At 41.0% G+C, this 26,143-nt stretch overlaps 1 protein-coding gene across 8 annotated transcripts in view; it reads left to right on the forward strand.

Annotated features, from left to right (window-relative positions):
* Window positions 1-26,143, forward strand: part of ACACA (acetyl-CoA carboxylase alpha) — a 322,844-nt gene that overhangs the window by 76,965 nt on the left and 219,736 nt on the right. For 7 of the 8 annotated variants that reach the window (XM_055130189.1, XM_004608595.2, XM_055130190.1 and 4 more), the window contains one exon: window positions 2,154-2,406. In XM_055130189.1, the coding sequence (XP_054986164.1) occupies window positions 2,154-2,406 (253 nt within the window). Of the gene's footprint in view, window positions 1-2,153; window positions 2,407-23,800; window positions 23,886-26,143 lie in introns of those variants that run through there. The other variant, XM_055130194.1, reaches the window with a different exon arrangement.

A 26,143-nucleotide genomic window follows, 5' to 3' on the forward strand; every position in this document is an offset into this window, starting at 1 on the left:
TATGTTGCCCTCTGAAGGAAAAACAAAAAAAAAGTGCTTTCTGTTTTTATATCATGATGTTTTATAGCATTTTAGCACTGTTGTCCCGTTGTTCATCGATTTGTTCAAGTGGGCATCAGTAATATCTCCATTGTGAGACTTGTTACTGTTTTTGGCATATCGAATACGCCACAGGGAGCTTGCTAGGCTCTGCCGGTAGGCAGGATACTCTCGGTAGCTTGCTGGGCTCTCCAAGAGGGACGGAGGAATCTAACCCGGGTCGACCACATTCAAGGCAAACGCCCTATCTGCTGTGCTGTCGCTTATAAAAAATTACTCATTATTATGTTAGCATACCTAGCACCTCAAAATTAGGACTGGAAATTATTAGTTTCTCAGTTGCAAAGCTAACTGAGCTAATAAATAAGTTTTAGAGATTTTTAATAGGATTTTTAGGATGGCAGAATAATAATTCATTTAATATTGATTTTCTTTGTTGCTGTGGACTTTGAATTATATTTTGGTCTTTTACTTTGCTAGTGATTGACAGTATCTTATCCTGACTAGTAAGGCTTCGTTTGTAAAAAACTTGTATTTAATTGAGATGATACATCCATTTTTTAACTGCAAATTTAAATTAGATAGATTAGTTTTCTTTGTATATCACTTCAGTATACTAGAGCCCTGAATAGATAATTTTGAATGACTTTTTAAAAGATGTAATTTAACAGAGCACATACTTTTCAAGTAGGAAATCTTGATTTGATCCCTGTCTCTGCATGATTCTCCACTCACTGCCAGTGGAGCGACCCCTGAGCATCACAGGGTGTAGTCCCCACCTCTCCCTTGGAAAAAAAAGTAAGAAAAAAACATAGTGGTGACAAGCATTTTTGTTTATTTTGTTTTGGTTTAGGTCACATCTAGAAATGCTTAGGGCTTACTCTCAGCTCTGCACTTAGGAATCACTCTTGATGGTGCTCTGGATACTTTATGTGATGCTGGAGATTCCCAGGTCAGATACATGCAAGGCAAGCATCCTACCTGTTGTACTTGGTTTTGTTTTTTGTTTTGGGATGACACCTGCCTGTGCTCAGGAATTACTCCTGTCTCTGCTTAGGGATTACTTCTGGTGGGGATTGAGGGACTATTATGTGATGATGGGATATGCAGGTCATCTGCATGCAAGGCAAAGTAACTTACACACTATAACTGTACTATCTCTCCTTCCCCAGGACAGGTGTTTTAAATGTGAAAATACCCCTCTGAAATTTGCTTCAGAGATTTGTACACATTTATTTAAGGCTCATAGTATACACTTTCACAATACAATGTTTGGAGGCAGATGATAATGTTGTTTATTCTAAATGTCGAAATAAACTACTAGAGAGGTAGTATGTTGTTGTGTGAATACTCGTGCAGTTGGAGGCGCTGAGACAAGGAACACGGAAGAAATTTATGTCATGGAGGGTCCAGGTTCTCCCTGACTCTGTGACATACATTTCTTCTGAGTTTCTTGTCTCAGCGCCTCCAACTGCATGGATATTCACGCAACATCTGGCGCCCAACATGGTACAGTGGAGGTAGATGATAATGCTGTTTACTCTAAATGCCAAATTAAACTACTGGAGAGGTAGTATGTATAAGGGTAGGGCATTTCCCCTTGCCTAGGTTCAATCCCCAGCAACACATATGGTTCCCTGAGTCCTGCAGATTTGATACCTGAGCACTGCTAGGTGTGATCCAAATCCTCCCCCACCCTCACCCTCTGCCAATAAGCCACCACCACTCTCCCTAAACTCTAACCCTACATGTCCCACTATTGTACTGAAATTGCAAAATTACAATAAGCAACTTCAATCCATAACATAAATTTCTCCATTGATCATAACTTGACATCACCAAATTGAGAGAATGGAAATCACATAGCTTTTAAAGAGGGATTTCTTTGAGATAAAGGAAATATTTTTTAATTTACCTCCCTGATCAGATTTTTCTCCCTAACAAAAAAACTAAGGTTCTGAAACAGAATAGCTCAAGGGAACTAATTCTCAAGTTCTTCCAAACGTCCACAGTGGTACGTATATGAGGTATATGTGACTGTCTTGTGACTGTCTGCATATAAAAGTTATCATCCCAAACCTGCATTTCTCACTTTGTCTTCTTTTTCTCTGTAGCTGTGAGAGCTCATTGTGAGAGAATAATGGATGAACCTTCCTCCTTGGCCAAATCTCTGGAGCTGAACCAGCATTCCCGATTTATAATTGGCTCCGTATCTGAGGATAACTCAGAGGATGAGATCAGCAGCTTGGTGAAGCTGGACCTGCTAGAGGAGAAGGAGGGCTCTCTGTCACCAGCATCCGTTGGCTCAGATACTCTTTCTGACTTAGGGATCTCTAGCCTACAGGATGGTTTGGCCTTACACATGAGGTAAGAGAGAGATGGTTCATGGTTGTGTTCTATTTTTTAAAAAATAAACCTGTTCTATTAAATTCACTGATTTTGTTATGAAAAGAGCAGTGAAAATTTTAGCCAAGTTGCTTCACCTCTTCCTATGTCATAGGACTTAAAGTTTCGATGAGTGAGGAAAAAAAGTATTTTGCCAGGAGTGCAGATTTTGCAAGTATCTTTTTGCAATATTGTGATTTATAGGAAATAATTTTTTGGGGGGCCACACCTGGCAATGCTTAGGGGTTACTTCTGGCTACTCCTGGTGGTGCCCAGGGGACCGTGTGAGATGTGGAGATTGTACAAGGCAAATGCCCTAACTCACTGAAGTATTGCTCTGACCCCAGGAAACACATTTGTTCATTTAGATGACTAAAATATATACCTCTTACACAGTAACTTACTTATTTTTGTTTTTGTGTTATCCCTGGCAATACTCAGGGCTCACTCCTTGCTCTGCACTCAGGAATTACTCCTGGTGGTGCTTGGGGGACCATATGGGATGCGAGGTGATCGAATCTGGGTCTACCACATGCAAGACAAACACCCTACCTGCTGTTTCTCCAGCCCTTCTCTTACATATTTAGCCTTTATCCACAGTTTTTGTTCACCAATTCCCAAAATTCCTGAAATTGCTTGTTGAGAGTGCTCAAGGTGGTGGTATGTTAATGAGGTGGCTTTGTGGGGAGCAAAAGTAGGAGGGTGGCTGCCAGAGGAACAAGCTCACATAATTTTGTGTATATGTATAGAGTGAGAGTTTTTATTGAATGATGTTTATTTAGAAGGATGTGGGGGAGAGAAAGAGAGTAATACATGTGCAGGAGAGAGCACGGGTTTCTCCAGAGTGGAAAAAGCAAGCAAGGAGAGTAACATATTCTAGCGAGAACACAGGCTTGAGAGAGTAAGCCCCAACCTAGATGATTTGTGTTGTAATGTCTGGGCCTATACCCCTTTCTTTCCCAGTATGAGAGAAAAGCTGGGAATTCAGCTCAGTTGCCAGTGGCCAGTCATGCCTATGTCGTGAAGTCTCTGAAAACCCAAGAGGAGGAGGCTTTGAAGAGCTAACACGTGGAGATTTCATGTGTTTCTGTTCCCTCCACCTGCCCCCATGTATCTCTTCCATCTAGCTGTTCCTTTGTGCTAAATTAATTTAGCGAGCAAACAGGTTTGCTGAGTTTTGAGAACAGCTTTGGTAAATAAATTGAACCCGAGGAAGATGTATTTACCTCTGATTTATAGCCAGTGGGTCAGAAGCATGGAAAGCAATCTGGGTTAGACTGGGAACCTGAAGTCTGAGAAGGGGAATAACTGAGAGCTGCCAGTCTGTAATGTTTTGGTCAGAAACACTGGTCACTATCTTTGAAGTGGGGCACTTGGCAGAATGAGCCTTAAGACCCTGGAGTCTGATGTTATCCCTGGTAGATTATGTCAGAATTGAGTTGAATTTTTGTGTTTGTGTGTGAAGATTGTCTGAGAAGTGCTTGTTGGTGTCGGAGGCCTACCCACACACTAGTTGAAATTGGGTTGCATAACACCAAATGTACTTTTTCGAATGTTCCTCTCATTTTTTCTGTTCTCTTTTTTACTCTAGGTCTTTGAGTGACACAGTGAATGAGTTTAGGTTAAGGAATTTCAGTTTTTATTCTATTTGGATTAATGTAACACTCTTGGTGATTGATATGACTTCTGCAGAGGCTGGCAACTTTGTAGTAATCTCTCAGTGAACTGCCTTATTATGTCAAGAAGTTACATTCTGGAGTACATGATTTGTTTGAGGGAGCTCAGCGTTTGGGCCCTGACTTTGCACAGTCCACAGTCCCGCATCCCTGCTGGTAGTGGCCCTGAGCACCATATCAATAGTAGCCTAGGAGCTCTAATTAAGAGTAGCCCAAACAAAGTTATATTCTATGTCTGGCAAGCCAAGTCCTCAATAAATGGCTGCTAAGAATAAGGGGTCATTAATAGAGCTCTTATTTTCCTCTGGAAATATAGTTCCCTATATATAATTAAGATGGGCTGGAGAGATTGTACAGTGGATAAGGTACTTGCCTTGTATGCAGTTGACCTGGGTTCTATCATTTGCACCCCATATGGTCCTGTGAGCCTTGCCAAGAGTAATTCCTGGGCACCACTGGTGTAGCCCCTCAAAAGAGTCAATGGGTTGGAGAAAGAAGGTCTAGTCTGCTCCATCTATCTTACATGGAGCAGACTAGAATTTGGTCCTGGGTGCCATAATACGCTTCCCAAGCCTTACCAGGAATGATCCCTGGGCACAGAGCCAGAGCCAGGAGTAAGCCCGGAGAGCAGCTGGATGTGGCCCAAAACAAAAGAGTGCCAGGAAACAGGACTGGGAATGGACTCTGGTAGGGTGCCTGCCTGGCATGCTTTAGATGAATCCTCTGCACAGCAGCAAAATGAAAGGTAACATTGATTATTCTTACTTATTGATAATGATTGAATAACAGCCAATGTATGAGATAGGAACCATTGTTCATTTGCTTTGAATTTCGTTGACTAAGGCATTTGAAATAGTGGCTCTTGGTTTTTTAGTACATTTGAGTTACTTGGGAAGCCTTAAGAAATGAATCAGTCCCCAAAAGTTTGATTCATTTGATACTGGCTTGGCATTGGTGCACTTTTATTTTTTTGGCTACATACTTGGCAATGCACAGGGGTACTCATGACTCTATGCTCAGGAATTACTCCTGGTGATGCTTAGGGGATCATATGAGATGCTGGGGATTGAACCTGGTCTGCCGTGTGCTAGACAAACACCTTATGTGTTGTACTATCTCTCCAGCTACAGCATTTTTTTTCCTTAAAGCTATCCATGTGATTTAAAAAGTATCCTCTGTGGTGAGATTATAGATCCACTCAAGATAAATATAAGTTAGTTGTGGCTATTGCTACTGTTATTATCTCGCCGCTTCTATTATTAATGGGTCATAAAGTAATTCAGCTCCTTTTTATACACTCAAGCTATAGACTTTGTGTGAAACCTTTGGGTCTTATTGAAAGTGACTGTTGTGCCTTGTGGTTATCCTTAGAACTTTTGGATCCTGGCTTCTGAAAGGGGCAGTAGTATCAACTATATTTGTGAAGGCTGAGAGTAAAACAAATTAATTATATTTTGTTGTTATTTTGTGTGTGTATGTAGTGACTGGAGTTGAACCCAGAACTTCTCATGAGAGATCTGCTCTAGCATTGAGCTTTCCCTCTGCTTCCTTCTATGAGTTAATTATGATGATTAACTCCACAGATTCCTAAAACTCTACTGAACCAGATTGAGAATTTAACCCGATTTATATAGATGAGAAAACCGAGAATGACTCTTGTTCTGCAGGACTCGGTTTCAAGTGCTAAATGAGCAGCCCAGTGCACTGCTGAGAGTGAGATTCCCTGAATACCATCAACTGTGGCCCCCCAAAAAAAAGATGTATAGATGACTCTGCTCTGACCTTTTGTTTTTAAATATGATCTGCTAAACATTGATAATATCTGATACATTTCTGAACCTAACTAGTAGTATTTAATCAGACATTTGAGAAGAATGACCATTAACGATGGAATGGGGGCATTTTAATATGATAACTTTTATATGATTAGGGCACATAATAGAACTGCCTAGTGGTGTGGATATTGATATTTACTTATTGAGGTCAGATTATTTTACATGCCAAAAATGCAGAACATTTAAAAAAAATTTAAAGAAAAAATATAAAAGAAAAAAATTTAAATGCAGTATAAATCTAAACTAATGTTTCTGAGCCAAGAGACTTCATTACCTCCTGAGGGCTTCCAGAATATTCCACAGGTGAAAAATCATGTAAATAGTTGAGTGTGTGTGTGAGTGTGTGTGTGTGTGTGTGTGTGTGTGTCTGTGTTCATGGCAGGAGAGTAAGGTGCCACAGAGAGAAGTGAAAAGTAAAGAAGACAGAGAAGTGACTGAGAAAAGAAAACAATCGGAAAAAGATTGAGAAACAACTGATTGGAATCATCCCACACTAGGAACTAAAGATTGTGATCAGTTTTGTCAGCTAGTGTGCTCTTGACATTCTTGGTGGAAGTCCAGTTGGAAACAGGTTAGACACCCACAGTTGGGTCTTGTGGTCACTTATCCTATAATTGATCTTACAGTATTTGAAATTTTCATTTGTTTTTCTCTTATAAAATTTAATTTTTTAATTAAAATTTTTTTTTTTGCTTTTTTTGGGTGGGTGGGCTGAGTCACACCTGGTGATCTTCAGGGTTACTCCTGGTTCTGTCCTCAGGAATTACACCTGGCAGTACTCAGGATCTCATAACCAGTGTCTTCTTCCCTCCCCTAGAGTCAGCCGTGTGCAAGGCAAATGCCCTACCTGCTGTACCATTGGTGTGGCTCTCATTGTTTTTCTTTTAACCTTCATAAAATATATGCTCAAGTGGCAAATAGTCAACTTTTGCTTGTGAAACATCTTGATCAACTTTATTTGAGAGCAGTCTGTACTTACTGCATGTGTGCGTGTGTATATACATATCCGGATGAGAATTTCCGGGGCAGGGATGGTAAAATAGTAGTTGTTGCTTTGGAATGAGATGGTTATTAAGTTCACTCAGGAAGGACTTGAATGTAACTTATATTCCTTTCTCCTTTATGGTCTTTACCAATGTTGTTAATTTTTTTTTTTCTTTTTGGGTCACACCTGGCGATGATCAGGGGTTACTCCTGGCTTTGCACTTAGGAATTACTCCTGGCAGTACTCAAGGGACCATATGGGATGCTGGGAATCGAACCCGGGCCGGCTGCGTGTAAGGCAAATGCCCTACCCGCTGTGCTATTGCTCGAGCCCCCAATATTGTTAAATTTTTATTTATTTTATTTATTTTTTAATTTTTTGCTTTTTGGGTCACACCCTGGCGATGCACAGGGGTTACTCCTGGCTCTGCACTCAGGAATCACCCCTGGCGGTGCTCAGGGGACCATATGGGCTGCTGGGAATTGAACCCAGGTCGGCTGTGTGCAAGGCAAACGCCCTACCCGCAGTACTATTGCTCCAGCCCCCTGTTGTTAAATTTTTAGAATTCAGATTTTTAAAAATTTTTTAATAATTTTTGAATTGAATCACTGTGAATTGCCAAATTAGAGTTATTCGTGATTGCGTTTCAGGCATACAGTGTTCCAGCTGTCCATTTCTCTCCACTGATGCTACCAGTTTCCCTCCCACCCCCAGACTTGCTTCTGTGGCAGGTGCTTGTTAGCATTCAGATTTTTTTTTTAACTTTTTTTTTTGGGGGGGGGTCACACCTGGCAATGCACAGGGGTTACTTCTAGCTCATGCACTCAGGAATCACTCCTGATGGTTCTCAGGGGACCATATGGGCTGCTGGGAATTGAACCTGGGTCGGCTGCGTGCAAGGCAAACGTCCTACCCGCTGTGCTATCTCTTCAGCCCCTAGTATTCAGATTTTTAAAAATAGTTTGCCTATAGGTATTTGATTCACCAGAAGAATCTCAAGACTTTTGAGTTATTTTGTAATTAGAAATAATCTGAAAAGTTTCTTTCTTTTTTCTTTTTCTTTTTCTTTTTTTTTTTTTTTTTTTGCTTTTTGGGACATACCTGGCGATGCACAGGGGTTCCTCCTGGCTTTGCATTCAGAAATTACTCCTGACTATATTGGATGCTGGGGATCGAACCTGGGTTGGCCGAGTGCAGGGCAAACGCCCTACCTGCTGTACTATCGCTTCAACCCCAATAATCTGAAAAGTTTCTTGCATGTACCTGTCATAGAAGCAAACAGCCACTCAATTGAGTTTGGAGTATTTTTTTATTGTCACAGACTTAAACATTTATGTAGAGGTGTTAAATGTAATATTATTAAATGTGAATTTTAATGTATTATTGTACTGTAGCACTGTCATCCCATTGTTCATCGATTTGCTTGAGCAGGCACCAGTAACGTTTCCATTGTGAGACTTGTTACTGCTTTTGGGATTTAGAATACGCCATGGGATAGTCTCGGTAGCTTGCTGGGCTCTCCGAGAGGGACGGAGGAATTGAACCCGGGTTGGTCGTGTGCAAGGCAAATGCCCTACCTGCTGTGCTATCGCTCGCTCCAGTCCATATTATTGAATATAATAAATTTAAATAAATATAAATAAATTTCATTCTTCCATAGGAAACAAAGATGATGATGTGAGACTGAGTCACATCTGGGAGTGGTTTTAAATTTTTTAAATTATGATTTACAAAGTTATTTATAGTTGGGTTTAAAACATACTATATTCCAAAACCAGTCTTATAACTGTCTTTCTTCCACTAGGGTGCCCAGGTTCCCTCCCACTGAAAAAAATACTTTAAGAAAATACTTTCCTAAAGAAACAATAATAATAAAATACAAGTCAACAAAGATAATATGTTCATTCTACTAATATCCCTTTCATCTTCTTGGTCCTTTCCTATGCAGGCAGTTGGCCCTGGTTTTGGATGATTCAGTCAGCGATGAGAAATAGACACTTATATATTGGGCCCTGGGGATGAGCTCAGTGGCCTAAGTTCCCGTCATGCACTGTGGGAACCATCCCCAGTGCTGCTGCTGAGCGTGTCCTGATGCCACTGCTAGTATGCCTGGCATCTCTGCTGTCTCTGATCCACAGCACCACAAACAGCTTCTGGCTACACTGTAATTAAATTAGGTCTGTGCAAGTACCCAAATTGAAGGATGCAATCCCTGGTGAGCACTGCAATGAAAAGATGTATGTATGTATGTATGTGTGTGCATGTGTGTGGTCATTGCAGCCACAACAAAGGAAAGAGAAGGGAGGGGGGAATATACATACTATTATTATATAAAAAATTTCAATGTATAAAAAAATTAAGGGGGGGCTAGAGAGATAGTATAGTAGATAACGCCCTTGCCTTGTATGTGGATGACCCAAGTTTGATCCCTAGCACCCCATATGGTCTTCTGAGCTGGATCAAGTAGGTGCTTACAAGGCAAGCATTAGAATCCCTGTACTATCTCTTTGACTCTGATGACGTTTTAAATTTATTTTGTTTGGGGGGCCTTTATCTGATGGTATTCAGGGCTTACTCCTTGCTCTGCACTCAGGGATCATTCCTGGCAGGCTTAGGGGACCATATGGGAAGTGGGGGATCAAACCTGGGTTGGCCACAGTAAGACAAACGCCCTTAGTTATTTCTCTGGCCACCCTGACCCTGATGACATTTTAATGAGTCTTATAATGCCACTGAAAACAGATATTAATAGAATATAATTCGACTAAAAGTTATAAAGAACGGAATTGTTTTCGTTTATGCTAAACATACTTATATTTGATCTGGAAAGAAGGTTTCTCGTTTTAGTGTCTCAAATCAAGTTTGCAGTGATTATTTAACTGTAGTGATAGGGTTGGGGAAGTGGCTGAAGTTGGAAATCACAGGATTTGCATCTGGATACCTTAAGTGGGTCCCCGATCTTGCATACCTCCCTGTTCACCTCTTGTGTGGCCCTGGAGCTAACAGAGGTATGGCCACCACAGTAACTGAAAAAACCTCCAAAACAAGTCTGGTGATGGAAGTGAAATTAATAACTACAGAAGTAAAATGTGCCGTACTGGTATAATTATTATAAGGAGTCCTTTGTGATGTTAGTTTTTTTTTTCTACTAGATAAATCTTCCTAAATCTTTTGCATATTTGACTTAAAACTTGGAAGTTTAGGTTTGAAAATGTTGATTTCAGCAACCATACACTGTTAATTATAATTCACGTATTGAGAATAGCCGCTATTGAGAGGACCGGGAAGTTCGTTTCCCCTGTCTTTCTGCTCATCTCTCTCAAACTCTAACATGAGAAATACAGGCTTTAATTTTGGTTTTCGTCTTATATCTGACTCTGTTTGTGATTGGGCCTGTAAGAATGTTGGGAAGTTTTGGCTTCTTTGGGGCTTTTCTTTTCCTTCCCGGAGCATTCTCCCATCCCCCATCAGCTCCCCAAATTCTACTCTCTGTGTTCCTTCCTTGATTTTCTGAGGTTCCCAGTTGCCATGGTGTCTCAAAGCGAGTAGACAGAGGCGGTCATTATGAAATCTGCCACTTGGTACTCTTGCTGAGGACAATAGTTTCCTCTCTCGCTCCCACCCACTTCTTCCTTCATTACAGAAAACAGGAGCTATCTGTTCCAGTGCATGCATTAGTCTCCCCAGCTTATTTTACAGACTTGGCTAATGCTTGGAATGAAATGATGGGTGTGATACTCCCTCTCTATCCCCAGCATTCTGTCCTAACTTTCTGACCTCCACAGGTGCTAGAATAGGTTTAACTTTTTCCCCCTTGCCTCTTCGTTGGCAATTTCCTACAAGGCTACTTGTCTTCAGCACCATTTTCTTATTTATGTGTTGTTCTTTTTTCCTGATCTTTACAAATAAATGGCTTCCCATTTCCCTTTTCTTCCAAACCAGAAATTTTTCTGGTATTGTACTATTTTCTCCTCTCACAACAAATTTAATATTCTTCCTCTGCCCTTCCATCTCTTAGTGTGGCAGTTGTTGCAATGATAAGGGCCCACATGTGCTTGTAGTGCTTGCCAGTGCCCACACAACTGGTTCCAGTGCTGGCTTACTTATTGTAGTGCCCACTGGTGGATGGCTTCCAGCTCAGATAGTTGTGGGCTTGTATCATTGTAGTGCTCCTCAGGGGTTGCTGTGGTGCTCTCACACCTGTTTGCTAGGGGGTTGCATTTCTGGCCTCAGTGCCTGCACAGCTTTAGTTTGGGTGTTTGCCAAGGGTCACAAAGTTTTTATATATATATATATTTTTTTGGGGGGGGGCCACTCCTGATTCTGCATGGCTGACTCCTGGCTCTACACTCAGGGATCACTCCTGATGATGGTGCTCAGGGAACCTTATGAACTCGTGATGATGGTGCCAGGAAATGAACTCGAGTAGGGTCCATGCAAGGCAGGCACCTTACCCGCTGTTCTCTGGCTCGGAATCACAATGAAATACGCACATGCCCAGGTGTGCACAAGTACCACAGCTTACTCCTGAGCTATATCTCTGATCCTCTCTCTCTCTCTCTCTCTCTCTCTCTCTCTCTCTCTCTCTCTCTCTCTCATACACACACACACACACACACACACACACACACATGTTTGGGCCACATTTGGTGGTGTTCAGGGCTTACTCCTAATTCTGCACTCGGGAGTCAGTCCTGGTGGAGCTTGAGGGACCATTGGGGTGCCAGGGATTGAACCTGGGTTGGCTGCATGCAGGGCAAGTGCCCTATTCACTGTACTATTGCTCTGCCCCCTGTTTTTATTTCTTACTTGGATTATGGCACTACTACTTAAGTTCTTCAACCTCTTTCCCCCTTCAATCTAAGTTCCACATGGCCATTGTTTGGATCTTTCTAAAAGGTAAACAAACAAATTGTCTCATGGCATTACTTCATTGAATTCTTATTACCTTTAGGATACATCATTGTCAAGCCAAACTTTGTTCTAAGTGATTGTGTGTTCCTTTTCTTTCCTTTTTTTTTCTTCACTTGGTTGTACTGATGGTACTCAAGACTTAACTCTGTGTCTCTGCTAAGGGTCACTCCCAGGCTTGGAGACCCATATGGAGTGCTGAAGTTAGAACCCAGGCCAGCCACGTGCAAGGCAAATGCCCTACTTGCTGTATACTATTGCTCTGGCCCCAAGGTGCTTTTTTAACGGGGGGATGTGGAGGGCACTCCTGACTTGGTGTTGTGGAGTCATTCCTGGCCATGTTTGGGGGACCAATTCTGGGGATTGAATCCAAAGTTTCTGCTTGTAAAGCGTGTTCTTCAGCCTCTAGCACTATCTCCTTGGCACTAAACTGGTAGCTTAACTTTACTTTTAATACTTGTAGCACCTCTAGTTACTTTTTTGGTATGTTTGAGGAGATATTGGACGGCTCATACATCTCAGAGAGGTTGAAATAGGTTTGTAGGATGAACGAAAAACATGCTAACAGAGGTGGGTATGTAGATAGTAGGGAGGGTAGTAATGGTGCTGTTGACATGTGTAACATGTGTAAAGGCAGTAGATTGGAACATCTGTATGTTCACGTAGTTAAATAACTGTGTGTTATTGGGATGTCAGGGGATAGGGTGATCTAAGTGCAGTGAAAAAGAGGCTAGTTAGAGGTAGTGCACGAGGCTGACCCGTGTTCAAACCATGGTACCACATGTGTTCCCTTGATCATCACCAGATATGGCCCCCCAAAATAGAACAACAGTAGCAAAAAAGAGGCTAATGATCTAAAATGCGCGCACACATGAAAGAGAGAGAGAGGGCGGGGGGAGAGAAGAGAGGTGCCTGCCATAGAGGGTGGGGGGTGGCTTGGGGGGATGGGAGGGAAACTAGGGACATTGGTACTGGGAAATTACATTGGTAGAGGGTTGGGTTTTGGAACATTGTATGACTGAAACCTATCATGAACAGCTTTGTAATGCTCTATCTCATGGTGATTCAATAAAAATATATATATTTTAAAAAGGCTAATGAGTGCTGGGTGATAGCACAGTGAGTAGGGCGTTTGCCTTGTATGTGGCTGACCCGGGTTCGATTCCCAGCATCCCATATGGTCCCCCGAGCACCACCAGGAGTAATTCCTGAGTACATGAGTCAGGAGTGCATCGCTGGGTGTGATCCAAAAACCAAAAAAAACCCAAAAAAACCAAAAACCAAAAAAGGCTAATGAGGTCAAGATCACTAAGTGTCTTCTGCAATACTAAACAAACACATATAAAATGAAAAACAGTTTTTAGGTTGACAGATAAGGTGCTTGCCTTCCAGGCAGTTGACCAGCACTACATATGGTCCCCTGAGTACCACACATGGTCCCCTGAGCAGAAAATCAGGAATAAAGCCATAGACACAGTCGGTGTGGCCCCCAAACAAAAACATTTTAAAAAAAAGTGGAGTTTTTTTGGGTGTTGAGGGGTAGGCACAATCGGCATTGCTCAGTATCTGCTTCCCAGTTCTGGGTTACTCATGGATTGCTCCTGGCATGCTCAGGAAAGCATGTGGTGCCAGGGAGTGAATGCAGGCTTTCTGCATACTATGAGCTCGGCCCATTGATCTCTCTCCTCAGCCTGTTTTAGAGCTCCAAAGAAACAGATTCCTGGGCCAGAGAGATGGCACAGAACAGAAGGCACTAACCTTGCACACGGCTGAAACAGTGGTCCAAATTGCGGCACTGAATATGGTCCCCTGAATGCTGCCAGTTTTGTTGAGCCAGGGGTGGCCCTTAGTATAAAGAAATACAGATTCCTGAGCCTTCACTCAGATTTACTTCAGTTTATGGATGTGCTTCGAGGAATCTGTTCTGACACTACACAGGAGTGAATGATAGCCTGCACTGTGAATCACTTTCTCAGAGTTTAGAACAACATGAGGCATAGAGTATATGTTTATCAGATGTTTGCCTTAAAATTAAAGTTGTGTCAGCAGTGAGATTATTGTAAGGAATAGTATAGCTAGGGTGGAAATGGATCTTAAGGAAATGTCATTCCTGGTGGTGCTTGGGATCCATATGGGATGCCGGGATCAAACCCTGGTCGGCCGTATGCAGGGCAAGTCACTACTTGTACTATCTCTCCAGCCCAACAACTAATATTTATAAATAATTATAAAGTAAGGTGCTCAGGGGATTACATGGTTCTGGGGATTCCTGCATGGAAAGTGCACTTGTCACATGTCACATTGAGCTATATTATCAGTGCTTTTTTTTAACCAGTGCTGTTTTTATTTCTTCCATCTCCTCCTCTTATTTATTTATTTATTTTTTTGGCAGTGCCTGGGCTTTATATCTGATATACATACTTAACTTTTTTGGAGCATGGGGGCAGGGGCGGTACAAGAGGTGTTCAGGGGGCCCGCATTGCAGGTGGAGTTGGGGTGATACACCCAGGCTATTCTCTGGAGGTGCTAAAGGTCCTGGAGCCACACCCAGAGCTCAGTGGCTCCAGGCAGCACCGGCAATGCCAGAAATGGAATGTCTGGGTTGGTTTCATCCCTGATTTTGTCCTTAGCTTTTTAAATTTAAAATTTTTGTTTTTGGGCCACACCCAGCAGTGCTCAGGGCGTGTGTCTGATTCTGAACTCAGATCACTCCTGGTGGGCATGGGGGACCATAGGAATTGCTGGGGATAGAACCCAGGTCTGCTGTGTGAAAGGCAAGTTCTTTACCCGCTGTCATATCTCTCTGGCTCCATGTCCTTAACTTTTAAGTATTGATTTTAATGAAATACTGTGAAGAAAAGGATGAGAGGTATTGGTCTTGGAAAATTAGTATCAAGTTGAGACCATCTCAGGTTAGATACATTATGAGAATTATTCCACTGCCTGCTTTTAACCTCAGGTTTTTAGCATGTGTATAGCACTGTTGGCTCAAATGAAAATGAAATTTTTGCAATAAAGTTTAAAGTTTAATACTTGATGATTTTTCTGAGTATTTTTTTCTTTAAAGATTCTTTTTTTTTTCTTTTTTGGGTCACACCTGGCATTGCACAGGGGTTCCTCCTGGCTCTGCATTCAGGAATTATTCCTGGTGGTGCTCAGGGGACCATATGGGATGCTGGGAATTGAACCCGGGTCAGCCACATGCAAGGCAAATGCCCTACCTGCTGTACTATCTCTCCAGCTCCTCTTTAAAGAGTCTTTATTCTTATTTCAAAATGCCAGTTTAGTAATCATTAGAGAAAGTTCTATTTATGCACACACCCTTTAAAATCTAAGTAGTCATGAAACTGGGATTCCAGGTAGGAAGAGTAGTAGGAGATCATTAGTAAAAGATACTTTGATTGCAGCTATGAATAACTTCAAGTCATGGTGCTTTAATTAAAGAAAAAACAACAATACTAGGACTTATTCAGAGTATGATATTTAAATGCCAATAACTGTATCATGTCACCTCTTCATTTCCCCCTCCTCGTTTTTCCTTTTTTTTTTTTTTTGCCTTTTGGGTCACATCTGGCGATGCACAGGGGTTATTCCTGGCTCTGCACTCAGGAATTATTTGTGGTGGTGCTCAGGGGATCATATGGGATGCTGGGAATTGAACCCATGTCGGCTGAGTGCAAGGCAAACACCTTACGCGCTGTGCTATCACTCCAGCCCCTCAGTTTTCCTTTTAGATTCCCTATCATCACTGTTTTTATACAGGTGTTCATTATCTCTAGCTTGCTCAGTTGCAGTGACCTTTTTACTGTGTTATCTGATTTTAGTCTTTTCCTGTTTCCTATCTATTCAGAAACCTGGAGAGGCTTTCTTCTCTCTCTCTCTCTCTCTCTTTTTTTTTTTTTTTTGCTTTTTGGGTCACACCCAGCGATGCACAGGGGTTACTCCTGGCTCATGCACTCAGGAATCACTCCTGATTCCTGAGGGGACCATATGGGATGCTGGGAATTGAACCCGGGTCGACCGTGTGCAAGACAAATGCCCTACCCGCTGTGCTATCGCTCCAGCCCCCGAGGCTTTCTTCTCTTTTCAGAGTAAAACCAAAAATAATAACAACCCTCATCATTGCCATCATTGAGCATTTATTGTGAGTCAGGCACTGCACTAATTGCTTTCAGTACCTGACAACAATCAATATTGCATTATATGTGTTATGTATTATCTTTATTGATAAGATACAGGCTGCTGAATTATGTAATTAACATGCTTAATAAGTGGCAAGGAATGGCATTCAGGTTTGGTGTTCAAGTCCTTCCAGAGTGACCATAGCTGATTTTTCTAGTCCTGTCTCGCCATGTACTTGGTGTTTTTTCTCTTCTTTCCTTACTTTGACTTGCAACTTGTCTGATTTTTCATCTTGTATGCTTATCTCTGTTTGTGCGTTATCTTTCCTTATCACTGTCTTCCTGTGTCAGTCTCTGTGCCTCTCTCTCTCTCTCTCCTTACTGTTTCATATTGGAATATTCTTCTCTTGAGCCTTGAAATGTCATTCACTCTTAAAAACTTCATTTTTTTTATTTTTAATGGATAGAGAAAGAGAGGTGGCTGGGGTTAGGGAAGGAGATGAGAAGATAGTGCGAGGTTTGAAAAAAAATCTTTATTTGGCTTATAGGCCACACCAGCGATTCTCAGGGGTTACGCCTGGTTCTGCATTCAGAAATCACTCCTGGTGGTGCTCAGGTGACCATATGGAGCATATGGGATGTTGGGGATCAAATCCAGGTCAGCTGTGTACAAAGCAAGCACCCCACCATTTTTTTTTTTTTTATTAAGGTTTGAGTTGCTGGTGATTGAATCCAGGGTTGCACACAGGTCAAGGCATACACTGTGCCATCTCCTCACCACAAAGCTGTTGCAAATACTGCAGGTGCTCTGAGATTGTCCTTTTTCTTTCTCTTATTATTTTTTTCTTCTCGTAATTTGGCCTTCCATATTCCATAACAATAACTTTATTCTTTCTCCAGTGTCATTAAATCAACATTTTCCCCTTCTTCTCTTCTAGACAGAAATCCTTCCTTTCAATTCTTGATCTCAAACTTGAGTTTGTCCTCATTTTTTCTCACTATGAGGAATCCTCACTGTGAGGAATCCCCTCCTTGAACCATCCTCTTTACATTTTGTGTATTCCTTTTTCTATGAAATCAAGCCCTGTTGCTATTCTGACGTGCTCTGATAGCTCCCAGTTTTTGTAAAACCACTCTTTGTTGGTCACATTCCCTTTGGCCCTTGCACTACTGCCCTATCTTTTTGCTCCATTTCACGGCCAAGATTTTCATAAGTGCTGTGCCTGCTTCCTTAGCACCCATTCATTATTTCAAGCTCCTCTAATCTTCTGCCCTACATGCTACTGACTGCTCTCATTATGACCTGTAATGACTATTGTATTGCTAAACGTAGTGAATGCTTTTCATTTTCTCTTTAGACCTTGGCAATATTTCTATCCAGGTGATTGTTTTCCTAGGTGTTTCATAGGTGTTTCCTTTTGCAAAAAAAATTGTGCTTATATTTCCTCTTACCTCCATGGCATTCTTTCTTTTTACTTTTTTTTAAGAATTATTATTGTTGTTATTATGTCTCAGGCCACACCTAGCTGTGCTCAGAGCTTTCTTCTGGCTCTACACTCAGGGATTAATCTTGGCGAGGCTCAGGGAACCATATGCTGCCTGGAAATCTTTCTGACCTTCATAGAAAGCCTTTTTCTTGTTGTTGCCAACATCTAGTCTCTCCTGCATCATGTCTTGCATCTTGTCTTTTCATTTGATATGCATTTTTTTCTTATGTAATCATCCCTTTGCTACTGTTTGAATGCTGTAGCTCCCAAATATAATCCACCCCCATTTTTCCTCTTTGGCCACACCTGGGGGTACTTAGGGCTTATGTCTGTCTTTGCACTCAGGGCACAGTGCTCATAGGTGTCAGGGATTGAGCTCAGGCCAGCAGCTTGCAAGGTAAGGCCTTTTTTTGCTATACTGTCTCTTCAGCCTCCCTCACCTAACTTCTAAGCCCATTTGTTATGTTAGGGTGTTTATGAGAAGTTCACAGCCTGTTGAACTCTTATTTCCTCCCTTAGAAAGTCTGTAAATTTGATCTTCCTGTAATTTCACATATCCTCACGTCTTTTGTTTATGTTTTGGAGTCATACTTAGCATTACATACATGTAATACCAGGAATTGAACCTGGGGCTCCCATATGCAGAATATATACTTCAGCTCTTTGAGCCATCTTCCTAGCTCCCAGTTTTCTGTGTTTTACTAATTATTACCTCTAGCCATTCTGTCTGAGCCAGAAGCTTGCAAAATTGTTCTTGATTCTATCTCCAATCTTTACTTCAATATCTTCACTTACTGTCAACTCTTGCTTAGATTACTTAAACTTGTTTGCCCATCTAGATTCTCTGCTACCTGTTTGATTTTCTCCTGCAGGTTAGCATAAGATGCCAATAGCTTTGTTTTTTGTACCACACCTGGAAGCGCTCAGGGATGACTCTTGGCATGGTGCTTGGGGGTTCTCTCCTGGTATTGTTCAGGGAACCATGAGGTTCCAGGGATTAAACCTGGGTGTCTTACATGCAAAGCATGCATTCCAGCCTATTGAGCTATCTCACTGGCTCAAGATACCATAGTTTTGTTTGTTTGTTTTGGGCCACACCCAGTGGTGCTCAGTGCTTAGTGACCACTCCTGGCTGAGATTGGGGAGTCATATGTAGTGCTGGGAATTGAACCTAGGTGAACTGAAAACAAGATAAGTGTCCTACCCACCGTACTCTCTCTGGCCTTTGAAGTAAACTTTTTATTTATCCCCCTATACTATTGTCTCACCCCCCTCTGTCTTTGTTTTATGGAGATATGTTTTGTGAACTGGCATATGGTCTTTCTTGGAGAATGTGCCATGTGCACTGGAGAATGTATACTCAACTTTTGGAGGATGAAGGGCTCTTTTATAAATCTGCGAGCCCATCTCTTCCATTTTTTCTCAGGGTCAGTGTTTCTGGTTTAGTTTTGCTTGCTTGATCTATCCAGCATTAATAGAGAAGTATTAAATTCACCTCCTACTGTTACGTTACTATCAATATCTTCCTGCAGCCTGTTATCAGTTGTTTTTAATACTCGATGACCCATATCATTATGTGCGTATATGAGTGTGAGTGGTTCTAGTTGTAATGATTCTTTGTTCAAAAAAGACTATCAGTGTTCCTAATAGCCTCTTTCAACTTCAAGTTTATGTTGTCAGATGTAAGTATGGCCACCTCAGCCAGCCTTTTTTTTTTTTTTTCTTTTGGGTCACACTCAGTGATGCTGAGGGGTTATTCCTGGTTCTGCACTCAGGAATTACTCTTGGAGGTGCTCAGGGGACTATATGGGATGCTGGAGATTGAACTGTGGTCAGCCCCGTGCAAGGCAAACACTGTACCCTCTGTACTAGAGCTTGGGCCCCACCCCTGCCTTTTAAAGGGAGTTGTTTGCACATAAGATTATTTTCCAGACATTGGCTTTGTTTTTACCCTGCCTATTCAGATGTGTTTCTTATAGGAAACTGGGAGTTGGGATCAGTTTTCCTGCAACTCTCTGTCTCTGGATTATTGGGTTCAGGCCATTGACATTGAGTGAGATTATTGATATAAAGAAATTTAGTGCCATAATTTTGTGGAAGTTATTGCATATTTGTCAAGTTTGTCTTATCTTTAAAAGAAACTCCTTTAATACTTCTTGTAAAACTGGTTCCAAGTCTTTACTTTCTGGGCTATAACTTGTCCATAAAGGAAGCTTTGTTTTAAAAAATTTGTTGTTTTTTTAAATTTATGTTATTTTTTATGGCTCTTTTCCATGAAAGAAGCTTTGTGTTCTTCCTTCAGTTCTGAATTATAACCTAGTTGGATAGAGTATTTTGATGAGATGTTCCTTCCATAGTTTTGTTTTTCAGCATATCCAACCATTCTCTTCTGGCTGTAGAGTTTCACTAAATAGATCTGCTGTGAATCTTTGATACCTTCTTCGTATATAAGTTCCTTCTTTGGTCTTTTAATATTCAATCTTCTACTTTTGTCATTCTAGTTACAGTGTATGTTGGCCTTTTTTCTATTTGGGTTTGTTTTCTCTGAAACTCTTTGAACCTTTGGAATTGAAATGCCTGCACTTGTTAACTCTGGAAAATTATTATTTTTTTAAATTTTATTTTATAGCTTTACTAAGTCATCAATTTAGTTACAGACATTCAATATTCCAATACCAAGCCAACATTTGCCCTTCCCACCACCATTATTTCTAATTTTCTGGGAAATTTTTATGATTTGTTTTCGATGTGTCTTGTTGTTATTGTCGTCAAATTCACCAACCTATTTCTCAGATTCTGAGAATTATTACATTATTCCTCTTGAAATCATCTCATAATTCTCTGGTGTGCTATTTATTTCTTTTTTAGACTATTTTAATCATCTTCAGCTTCCTGCATCTCATCTTTGAGAGCACCATTTTTTTCCCCTTCAGCTGCTATTGCTCTGCTGCTAAGCTTTCCAGTTAATTTCACCTCTTTAGTCTGTCACTTCTGATTGTAGTTTTCTCATTTTTACTCTCATTCTTTCTTGTGCTTTGACTACCTGTACCATTGTTTCTTTGAGCTCATTAACCAATCTGTCATGGTGTCTCTAAAGGCATCATCTGAGAAGTTATGGAGGTGCTTGATATTGGTGAGCCTTCTCTGCTACTTTGTTATTATCTTCAGTTGTTAAGCTTGGTGGGCTTATATGTGACTTCCCATGGTGTCTGCTGTGCTCAGAGGGTGAATTTTTGTAGTTTGCCCTGGTGGGAGCTTTCTAAAGGATTAGGCTGAGTGATTCTCTTCCTCTTCCTTGTGGAAGGAAGGAAGTCTTTCCTGTTTCTGGTTTGTGATGTTTGATAGGCCCAGTATGGATTATGGGGCTTCTTTTATATATTTACAAAAAAATTATAAATGTATTTTTTAAAAATTTGCTTTTTGGGTTATACCCAGCAATACTCAGGGGTTACTCCTGCCTTTGCACTCAGGAATTACTCCTGGAGGTGCTTGAGGGATGGCTGGGGATCAAACCTGGATTGGCCACATGCAAGGCAAAAACCCTATTCACTGTGCTATCACTCTAACCTCCTTGGGGCTCCTTTTAATGCCTTCTTGACACTGCCTCTCCTTAGGTTTAATGTAAGGCTCGTAGATTTCTTACTACCACGCCTACCTTTATTAGGGCTCCTTTGTGGGGAAGGTCGACAGAACCAGAAAAAGAATGAGCAAGTAGGCAAATAGAGGATCTGGGGACCTAGGGTGTGAATGTAGACTTGTAGAAATGGCAGAAGATTGTCATGAAGGCTGAGAGACCCAGACAGAAGCGAAGGAAATCTGCTTCTGGTTCTGAAAAGGCCCTGGTGTATCAGCTAGGAGGTCAGCTTCACCTGGGAGGTGAGCAAGCAAGCAGAAGTGTACCATTAATATTGTCTTTACTGGGACCAGAGAGATAGTACATGGAGTAGTACTGCATGTCTTTCATGCAGCCAAAATACATTTGATCCCTGGCACTACACATGGTCTCCTGAGTACCATCAGGAGTGATTACTGAGCACAGAGCATGAGAGCCACTGTGAGCCCACTTGTGGCTCTAAAATAAAAAGCAGCAACAAACTATTTTTCTTTTTACTTTGTGAGTTGTATATTTCTGTGTCTAAATATCCATTTGTCACAACAGATTCCCCCCAGTTTGTTTTGATGCATTTTTTAAAAATCATTTTTCAGTTTATATATTAAACTCTCTCCCGATGTCTGGGGAGATAAATCAAAGGACTGAAGTATGTGCTTTGCTTGTGGGAGCCTGAACTTGATCACCAGCATCAAATGGTCCCCGCCAAGTGTTGTTAGGAAAGGCTCGTGATCACTCATGGGTATGGCCTAAGAGTCAAAACCCAAAAAAATTTATATGATCCAGCACTTTCACTCCTAATTCTATACTCATGCAGTAAAATGTATTTCTCCTTAAGTTCTCTACATATTCTGCATTAATCTCTAAATGACATTATTCATAATATCTACAAAGTAGAAACAGCCCAACATTCATCAGCTGCTATTTGGATAAAATGAGTATGTCCATAAAACAGTATTATCTGATCATAAAAAATAAATGAGGTATCAATGCATGCTACATTGGAAATATTATTTTAAGTGGAAATAGCCAGGGGCTAGAAGTGATAGTACAGTAAGGATGCTTGTCTTTCCATGCAGCTGACCCAGGTTTGATCCCCAGCACCCCTATGATCCCCAGATCCTCCTATAGGTATGTCCCCCTACAAAAAAATAAAAAAGTATGAATGAGCCAGTCACCAAAAGCCACATTATATCATTCCATTTATCTGAAATATTCAGAATAGGCAAATATTCAGAATACACAAATTTTTAATATAATGCCAGAAAGTAGATTTAGCGATAGCTTATATTTGGAGAAGAGTTTAGGGGAAATAGGTAGCTACTGCTGCTGGGTATAGAGTTTCTTTGGAGGATAATGAAAATGTTCTAAATTGATTATAATGATGGTTCACAATATGTGACTATAGTAAAATCATTAAGATTTTAAATGTGTGAAGCCTTTGGTATGTTAAGTTCATCTCAATAAATTTGTTAGAAAATTTAAATGAATTTTCCCAGCCTGCAGGCAATAAATTAACATACAGAAGTCAGTTGTATTTTCTGTATACTCAATAAAGAATGAAAGTAACCTTTTATTCAATGGCATCAAGAGAAAAAAATAACAAACCTTAGGAATTTTACCAAAAAGGCATAAAATTTGTTGATGGAAGATAATAGAACATAAAAAGCATTTTTGCAATAGTCAAAATATGAAATCAACCTAAATACCTATTAGGTAACTGAATAAAGATGGAATACCACTCTGCTGTTAAAAATAAATGAAGTTTTGCCATTTTGGACAAAATGGATGGGACCTGAGGTGATTATGCTAAGTGAAATAGGATGTGGAAGAATTTACCTGCTGTTGTCACTCTTATGTGGAATATAGATAATCAAGGCCAAGAATCACAAAACCATTTGACTCCATGAAAATTATGGGAGGGAAAAGACGGTTGGTGGGAGGATTAGAGGGTATCTTCTTATTGGTGGGAAGACACTTGAACTTTGGTGATGGTTGTGGGAAATCCTATGCATATACAGAAATGTTAAGCTAAAATAAAATATGAAATAGTAAAAAGATGAAAACATTGAATAGGAGAAGAAAAATAGGGGCCAGGGATGTGGCTCAAGTGGAAGAGTAAATGCAATTCCTTGGGCTTGATCCCTGACACCCCTGTGACTCTTGCACCCCATTACTAATAGCAGCAAAGTAGAACAACACTGTTGAGAGACATTAAAATTCAAATAAATGGATAGACAGTAAATGGTCAAGTATTAAAAATATGTGTATATGTGTATATGTATACATATATAGTTAAGATGACAATTTCCCCTTACTTGATCTATAAATTAATAATTTATATCAAAATCCCAGCAGACTTTTTTTTGTTGGTGTGGAGGGGGCAGGTAGACTTTGCATGCTGATCTTTACATTTATGTGGAAACCAAAATGACCTAGTTTAGAAGAAAGAGATTTGAAAAGGGAGAGCCAAGTTGGAAGACTTCTTCTACCTGACTTGACAATCTGCTATAAAATCATAGTGGCAGTGCCAGTGCCGCGAGGACAGGCATATAGATCAGTGGAACGAATTTAGAGTTCACAACTAAATCTTTTTATCTGTGGTCAGTGGATTTTCATGATCAGCAGAGATGCATCCTTTGAGCCGAGATTTCTGCTTGGAAAGGTTCCAGTGTAACCCAGCCTCTCACAGTGTACTGCAGCGTAACTCAGACTGCATTGCAATCAAGCCTGCTAATGCATCACTGTCTGCGGGATAAGCTGCTACGTCATCCTTGGTGCCTGGCATGTTACAATGCTGGGAGCAGTGTGGGCTTCTAGTTGGATTTTGTGCCAGGTACGTGTCTACCTTGGACACTTTCTATTCGTGATAGGTTAAAATGGGAATGCTTTGAATTTGGAGGAATGAATGTGGCTTTTTTCCTTTTTACTTCTCGTGTTCTAATGTTACAGAAGGATTGTGAGCCGCATCCTAAAAAGATTCGAAACTAGCTTTGTTTTTGGATCTGGGTTTTGCTGTGCTTGTGTTTGGTTGTTTGGGAAAGATTCCTTTGGTGAAAGCAAGAACTAGGTTATTGCTTGTACCTCTTCTGGGTATTTTTCTGATACAGTTGAGTATGAAACCTTCTGTATATATGCAATGCTTTGTTTGCTTTTTGATTGTTGAATTTCTATAAGGGAGGCAGAGAGTGTTTTTTGTTTGTTTTGTTTTGAGACTGCCAGCACTTGGAGGTACTCAGATGTATGTAAAATTGAGTTGTTTCTACCTCTATGGTTATGGGAACATTTGATTAAAGGCCCCAGTTCTCCATTTTTTGAGACATGTTAGTTTGAAAAGATGACAGGTAGGCTCCTCTGTATCAGCTTTGCTCCTTACTGGAAGATGTAAACTGGACTATCTGGCTTTGCCATAGTTAAGGGATGATGCAAACTAGAACAGATCAGAAAACTTCCATCTTTTATATAACTGGCGATCGTGTTGTGGCTTGATTATTTTCATGTTGGGGCACATAAATATCCTTAAACGTCCAGGTCTGTTTGTTTTAATCTTTCATCTTCTGTTTGTTCTTTACCTATGCTCCAGGTCATTTGTATACTTCCGTTTTAGAGGGTTTTCTCTTCCTGTTTGCCATCAGATTATTAACTATTCCTGCCCAGCATTTTTATGTAAAGGATAATTCTTTTATTTTATTGATATTTTTTGTTTTTTATTTTTGGGAGGGTCATATATGGCGGTGCTCAGGACTTATTCCTAGCTCTACATTCAGGGGTCACTCCTAGTGGGCTGGGTTCCAGGAACCATATGGGGTGCTGGGGATTGAACCTGGGTTAGCCATTCACAAGGCAAGCACCTTACCCACTATAGTATCTCTCTAGCACCGCTAATTTTTAATTATTAAGGAAAATTTTTTCTTCCTTTTTTTTTAGTTTTATTTATTTATTTATTTATTTGCTTTTAGGGTCACACCTGGCGATGCACAGGGGTTACTCCTGGCTCTGCACTCAGGAATTACTCCTGGCAATGCTCAGGGGACCATATGGGATGGTGGGATTGAACCCGGGTCGGCCGCATGCAAGGCAAACTCCCTACCTGCTGTACTATCACTCCAGCCCCCCTTTTATTTATTTATTTATTTATTTTAACTTGATTACCAGGAGGCACACACACATTTGGTTGTGGTGCTTGCTAGGGTCACTTCTCTGTTCCCATGCTTGCTCTGTCAGCTGTTGTGCTCTTTAGTTGTGTTTGTGCACATTTGAATTGTCATGTCCACCCAGGGTTGCTGTGGTGTTCACACACATTTGGTATGGGTCATACTTCTGGTTGTGGTGCTCACACTCTTTATAGTAGTAGTGCTTGCTGGGGTTTGCACACTTTCATTTATGGTGCTTGCACACAACTGACAGTGTTTTGCCACAGATCACACACTCTGTTGTTGCACCAGGGGTCCAAGAGAGAGCCACCAGGACCACTCTTGGTCTGTGTGAGTGGCACTGGGATTGAACTCATGGACTTCTATTTGCAAGATGTACTTTTTTTTTTTTTTACCACACCCAGCAGTGTTTTGGGCTTAGTTCTGGCTCTGAACTCAGGGATCACTCCTGGGGTGCTGGGGATTCAACCTGGGTTGACTGTGTGACTGTGCAGTGCAAGCATCCTTCCCACTGTACTATCTTTCCAGCCTTCTACATGCATGTCCTTTCCCCTCTGGTCTCCTGGGACGATTTATCTATGGTACATAAATTATGTTGCATATAACCCTGGTCAGTTATGCCACTCCTGAGGCCTTGTTTCTATTTCTTGTAGTTCTGTTATTCTAGCTGTTAGTCTTTTACTCCATTATAAGGTAGCAATGTCATGAAATCTAAAGGGGGCTTTGTTATTATATAGCTTTCACCCATTCTTCCCTTTTCAAATATAGGGGTCACTCAGAGCAGTATTTAGGTAGCCTCGGGTAGTATGGGCTCTATGGTTTGGTGCTCCAGAGTCACCAGGGTTACATTGGTAGTTCTTGGTGGTGGTTAAGGGACCACATGGCGTGAGGCCTCGGAACCAGGCACATGGCAGCCATGTACTCTACCTCTTGGGCTATT

Source organism: Sorex araneus, chromosome 3 (assembly GCF_027595985.1).
Source record: "Sorex araneus isolate mSorAra2 chromosome 3, mSorAra2.pri, whole genome shotgun sequence".
In the NCBI taxonomy this organism is placed as follows: domain Eukaryota; kingdom Metazoa; phylum Chordata; class Mammalia; order Eulipotyphla; family Soricidae; genus Sorex; species Sorex araneus.